Here is a 6,437-nt window from a genome sequence, read left to right as displayed (position 1 = left end):
TCAGCAGTGCCGAGTACAGGGGGTCCATCACTGCCCTGGTCCTGCTGGCCACACTGTTTCTGATAGCAGACACGATGATATGGGCCTTCTTGGCCACCCGGGCACACTGCTGGCTCATGCTCAACCATCTGTCAACCCGCACCCTCAGGGTACTTCCCCACCAGGCTGCCTTCCAGCCACTCTGGCCCAAGCCTGTAGCGTTGTGGGGGGCTGTTGTGACCCACGTACAGAACTGGCACTTCTCCTGGTTGAACTTCATACAACTGGACTCATCCAAATGATCCAACCCGTGCAGATCCCTCTGCAGAGCCTTCATGCCCTCAAGGACATCAGCACTGCTACCCCACTTGATGTTGTACACAAACTCACTGAGGGTGCACTCAAGCCAGATCACTGATGAAGATCTGAAACAGGACTGGCTCCAGCACAGAGCCCTGGGCAACACCACTCCTTATGGGCCGTCGTCACCCGAATTCACTCCATTTACTCCCCCTCTTGGGGCTTGGCTGTCCAGCCAGCTCGAACCCAGCGTGGAGAACACCCACCGAAGCCATGAGCAGCCAGTTTCTCCAGGAGAATGCAGTGGGAGATGGAGCCAAAAGGCTTTCCTAAGGTCCAGGTAGACAGCATCCACAGCCTTTCCCTCATCCACTAGGCAGGTCACCTTGTCCCAGCAGGAGATCAGATTCCTCACAAAGGACCTGCCTTTCATACATCCATACTGGCTGGTCCTGACCTTCTGGTTTTCCTGCACCTCCTGTGTGGTGGCGCTCAGGATGATCAGCTCCACAGCCTTCCCTGGCACTAAGATCAGGTTGACAGGCCTGTAGTTATCCCGATCCTCCCTCCTGCCCTTCTTGTAGGTGGGCAGCACGTGACTAACATTCAGCCTTCTTGGGCCTCCCCAGTTAGCCAGCACTGTTGAAAGTCACCCCTGTGGTGAGGCAATAGAGAAACAGACCAATGATTTTCAAAGTGTCCCTGCATCACGGGATGTCCATGGTCAAGGACACAATCAAAAGCACCTTGTCCTTTCTGGGTATAAGGTTCACTGGAACCGCATGTCCACTGGGGCTACAGAGGCATCACTGGCAGCAATGCCTTCTCCTGCAGCACTGCACAGTCCAGCCCTGCGTGTCTCTGGTCCCAAGGACAGCATGGATTGCTCTCCTTAGGGACATCTCATTTCACCTTCACAGTGACCTCTGCCCACCACCCCAGAATGCTCTGCAGCAAAACATTTTGCTTGCGTGTGACCTTGGGCTCTTGGTACCCATTATTATTTTTGTAGTTACATGTCTGAGCTTGGCCCTGGTGACACAGGTGTGCTTCAGGGTAACTGCTCTGAAATAACCTAAATCAGGGAGAGGAAAGGGAAAAGTCTTATTTAAGCAGCGTGAGGAAGCCTTAGGATCAATAACCTCACATCATATTGGGGAATTTAGAGATCCTGTGGGTTTACATGGCAAGGGTTTGGGAGTGGTTTGGAGGTGTTTGTAGGCTGGCAAAGGTAAGAAGAGATCCAGAGCTGACTCCATGGCCATAACAGCCACTTTCATTTGACTCCAAAATGGACCAGCCCCTGCCCAAACCTGAGCCAATAAGCAATTCTAGTGGCACCTCTGTGATACCCTATGGCAGAAAGGACAAAGCAGAAAGGGAGGGGAGTGAGAATGATGTGAGAGAACAGCCCTACAGACATCGAGGTGAGTGAAGAAGGAGGGGAGCAGCGAGACAGAGGCTTGGTGGGATCCTGCAAGCCGGTGGTCAAGTAACCGCCCGCTGACAGCCACAGGGCAGCACAGTGACAATGCACGTTTAGGTGTCTGCAGGTTCTTTGCATCAGCGTTCTAGCACAGCTGCCAGATGGGCCAGCAGCTGTGATGCTCCCCTGGATCTGAAACCCTGCATCATTCGTGTCCACCTTGGTACTAGGAGCAAAGCAATGGTGGAGTCTCATCTCCCAGGGGAGTGAGGCAGGAGAGCAGCAGAGTGCAGGCCCCAGGTCACACACTGGCAGGCTGTGGCCTGTGCAGAAGGAGGGAACGCTCCTTCGGGTGCCCTGGAATTGCCTCACCGGTCTAAACCGCGTGGTGGATGCCTGGGCTGTTGGAGGCTGCTGTCCTTGCCGAGCAGCTGTGCTGAGCTCTGCCACCTGCCTTGGCACTTGGTTCCCTCAGGGTCACAGCTCTGTCTGCAACAGGACGGGCTGCAGCTGCCTCTGCGTGGGCCCCTGGCTGAGGGCCCTGCTGCACATCTGGGCTGAAGCCCCCCAGCTGTGGCACCAGCCCAGCTCTGCCTGGCCATGAGGCAACCTGGTACCAAGTGTCCCCGAGCCCGGGGGTGCAAAGGCTTTGCTTCAGAGCAGAGACATGGCCTGGGCAAAGGAGAGCTGAGTCTTGAGCCCTCGGACTGTGCAATGAAGTGCTGAAATGGGCTCTGCAGGGCTTACTGAAGCACTGAAGACATCCTCACTGCCCCTGCCTGCAGAACCACCAGACACACACATGCACACACACTCTTTTAGGAGTACTTGGGTCCTTTGCTGCAGTCTTCCTGGTGTCCTCTCTAGTAATGCGTTAACAAAAGTTGATACTCCTGCACAAAACTTTTTCTAGTAAGAGAATTGCCACTGCTGGAAATAAGTGTGTCCCCCCAGGTGAGGCAAGGCCCATGAGGGATTGCCTCATCGTGCTGCCCAGCAGGTTCCCCTGCAGCCCCAGGGACAGCTGGAGGGAGCCCAGAGGGGCAGGGGAGGGAGGCAGGGAGAGCTCAAAAGCAGCCCTTGGTGGGGGGCTGCTGAGAGCTCCCTGCTGGAGAAATCTGCAGAGCCCTGGAGCCGGTAAGTGTGTGGCTGCAGGGCAATGCCTCTGCAGTTCCTAGCCGGGTCTGCAGCAGCTGGGGCCCCCCCAGCCTGTGGGACCGTGTGGGAGCCTTGTGCTGTGGAGGAGGCCAGTGTGCTGCAGAGCAGGGCTTCCCTGCTGCAGCGTGGGAGGGCCAGGGCATGTGGGCTGCCTTGTGCCAGGGCCGGCTGCAGGGCTGTGAAGGTGGCTGTGCAGGCAGGGGTGCCCAGGGCTGTCCTTGCCAGCAGGGTCCCTGCAGCCCAGGGGGCTGTGTGCTGGGGCAGGGGCTCTGCCGCCTGCCAGGGGCAGCTCTCAGCCTGCTGGGAGCTCCCGTGCGGCTGCGGGCAGAAGGTGGGGGTGGAAGGAGCAAACCCTGTCAGGGCAATGTTCTCGTGCTGTTGCGTGGGTACTGCATTGGTCAGGGCTGCTCGCAGCTTCTGCTCATGCCCACCTCATTTCCAAGGCGACTTCTCATGAGCACATTCACGGCAGGGGTTTTCTGCTGGAGTCTCTTCTTGCCTGAATCTCTGCTTCCATTTTTATCTTGCTCATCTTGGTAGGAATGGAATCTGAACTGTGTAGGTCAGAGCAGGGGCAGAGACTCTCAGAGCATCACAGTGATGTTTATGAGGAAGGTCAGCAAGTGCCTTCCCTCTGCAGCAGCATCCAGATCAAAGCAGCATCAGCTCTCCTTTTCCCTCAGGCTCTGGGGGAGCTGTTCTTTCAGGCCTGCAGGCAGAGAGCGGCTGCAGGGCAGAGCTGGGCACACAGGGGCTGAGCTGGGCTCTGTGAGCGCTGGCAGGGAAGAGCCGTGGGGCCAGAGAAAGAGCTGCTGGCAGGGACAGCTGCAGGCGTTGAGCGTGGCTGTCCTGCATTGCTCTGGTCTGGGAGGTGCTGTGCAGGGCTTGAGAAGGGAAAGGCATTCCAGTGTGCCCATCTGTCTCTCTCCTGGCTTTGCTCAGATGATTTTGGGATAACTGACCGGCTCGGTTGGAATGGGAGTTTCAGCTGCAGGCTCAGGCACAGACCCTGTGAGTCCTCCTGTGCCGATGTGAGCACAGCAAGGAGGTGTCCCAGGTTTCCTCTAATCTGTGAAGCTGTGGGCAATGCAGTGTGTGATGCTGGGGAAGGAGCTGGCTCTCCTTTAACAATTACCATAATCAGGACCCTTGGTCACCTGCTTGGGGTGTCCACCCAAGCTGCACGCTGCTTCCAGGGCACACTGTGACCATGGGTGTCCCTGGCTAGAAAGGGGGGTGCTGAGACTTCGAGAAAGGGCGAGCCATTCTGTGCTCTGTAGTGGATCCCTCTGCTCTTCAGCAGTGTCTGCTTGCTTTTTAGGGTAACAAAGTGTCCTGGTTGTGGCTGGGATAGAGTTAATTTTCATCTAAGTGGGAAGGACTTTTGAGAACAATTCTGAAAATGCACTGATATTTTTGGTTGTTTATAGGTGATGCAACATGTTCATGCTCAGTATATAAACTTGGTGGGGGTTGCTGGGGTCTGCCAGTCGATGCTGGGGACTGGCTGGGCATCAGTCAGTGGGTGATGAGCAGCTGTATTGTGTATCACTGTCTTCCCTGCTTCCTTTCTTCCTTTCTTCCTTTCTTTCTTTCTTCATTTCTTTCTCTCTTTCTCTCTTTGCTTCTTTCCTTCCTCCTTGTTTCTTTCCTTCTTTGTTTCTTTCTTCCATTCTTCCCTCCTTCCTTCCTTCCCTCCTTCCTTCCTTCCCTCCTTCCTTGCTTCCCTCCTTCCTTCCTACCCTCCTTCCTTCCTTCCCTCCTTCCTTCCTTCCCTTCTTCCTTCCTTCCTTCCTTCCTTCCTTCCTTCCTTCCTTCCTTCCTTCCTTCCTTCCTTCCTTCCTTCCTTCTTTCTTTCTTGTTGGATTTTATTACCCCCGACTACCTCCCTCTCATTATAACTGTCATTCTCATTATTGTTATTGTAATTTCATTTTTATTCTACTGCATTTGTGATTTTTTTCTCGCCTCAAACTTCAAGATTTACATTCCTTTCTGATTCCTCTCCTCATACCTATGGGTGAGGGGGGAGTAAGTGAGCATCCCTGTGGTACATAATTTCCAGCCAGGGTTAAACCAGGACACATGTCAGTGTAATTGGACTCTATCACAGAAAGCTGCAAGTGCGGGGCAGCTGAGAAGGAGCTGGAGGGACTCACCAGAGTCCCTGCCTCTGCCCTCAGGCACAGACAGTGCCCTTGCCTCTCAGCACTCACTCTGCTCTCCCTGAGCACAGCACAAAGCCCTCCTGACCTGACTCTGGCCATGGCCGTTGCTCAGCACGGGCAGAGCCGATGCTGACAGGCCCTTCTGCGCTGGGAGCAGTTTGGGCTGAGCCAGTGCAAGGCCAGGACTGGCCCCTGCCCCCACGGTTCCCATGAAGCCCCTGCTGCAGAGCAGGGCTCACTGCTGGGCAGCCAGCGGGCACAGCCCCTGCTCCTCACAGCACACTCGGCCAGCACTCAGCACAGCTCCAGCCACGGCTCGGAAGGGAGCTCTCCTAGGAACGGCAGAGGGGGGGACATGGGGCAGCGGGGGCGCATCTAGGAGAAACGGCTTTCACTTGGCTCAAAGAAGTCTCTCCTAAATTGTCCCTGCCTTTTGTCCTTCAACAGGTCCCTGTGTTCAGAAACAGAAGATGTCCAACAGCAGCTCCATCACCCAGTTCCTCTTCCTGGCATTGGCAGACACGCGGGAGCTGCAGCTCTTGCACTTCTGGCTCTTCCTGGGCATCTACCTGGCTGCCGTCCTGGGCAACGGACTCATCATCACCACCGTAGTGTGTGACAAACATCTCCACACCCCCATGTACTTCTTCCTCCTCAACCTGTCCCTTCTTGACCTGGGCTCCATTTCTACCATTGTCCCCAAAGCCATGGCCAATTCCCTGTGGGAAACCAGGGCCATCTCCTATGCAGGATGTGCTGCCCAAGCTTTTCTCTTTTTATTTTTCATTTCAACTGAGTATTTTCTCCTCACTGTCATGGCCTATGACCGCTACGTGGCCATCTGCCAGCCCCTGCACTACGGGACCCTGCTGGGCAGCAGAGCTTGTGTCCACATGGCAGCTGTTGTCTGGGGTAGTGATGTTCTCTATGCTGCGCTGCACACGGCCAATACTTTTTCACTGCCACTCTGCCACGGCAATGCCCTGGGACAGTTCTTCTGTGAAATCCCACAGATCCTCAAGCTCTCCTGCTCACACACCTACCTCAGGGAAGTGGGGCTTATTGTGGTTAGTGCCTTCATAGCATTTGACTGTTTTGTTTCCATCATGCTGTCCTACGTTCAGATCTTCAGGGCTGTGCTGAGGATCCCCTCTGAGCAGGGACGGCACAAAGCCTTTTCCACGTGCCTCCCTCACCTGGCCGTGGTCTCCCTCTTTCTCAGCACTGGCACATTTGCCTGCCTGAAACCCCCCTCCGTCTCCTCCAAATCTCTGGACTTGGCGGTCTCAGTCCTGTACTCGTTGGTGCCTCCAGCAGTGAACCCCCTCATCTACAGCATGAGGAACCAGGAGCTGAAGGACGCACTGAAGAAGCTGATGCAGTCAGGTGTCTCTCAGCGGCAATGA

General features: G+C 55.4%; 1 protein-coding gene across 1 annotated transcript; it reads left to right on the top strand.

The window, feature by feature from the left end:
* Nucleotides 1–5,501: 5,501 nt before the first annotated feature.
* Nucleotides 5,502–6,437, top strand: LOC130143398 (olfactory receptor 14J1-like). Its single transcript, XM_056326084.1, has one exon. It carries the CDS (start codon nt 5,502–5,504, stop codon nt 6,435–6,437), a length of 936 nt encoding a protein of 311 aa, XP_056182059.1.

This window comes from Falco biarmicus, unplaced genomic scaffold (assembly GCF_023638135.1).
Source record: "Falco biarmicus isolate bFalBia1 unplaced genomic scaffold, bFalBia1.pri scaffold_27, whole genome shotgun sequence".
NCBI classification, from domain to species: Eukaryota; Metazoa; Chordata; class Aves; order Falconiformes; family Falconidae; genus Falco; species Falco biarmicus.
The sequence above is the reverse complement of the archived record's forward strand: the minus strand, read 5'-3'. Positions and strand labels throughout refer to the sequence as shown.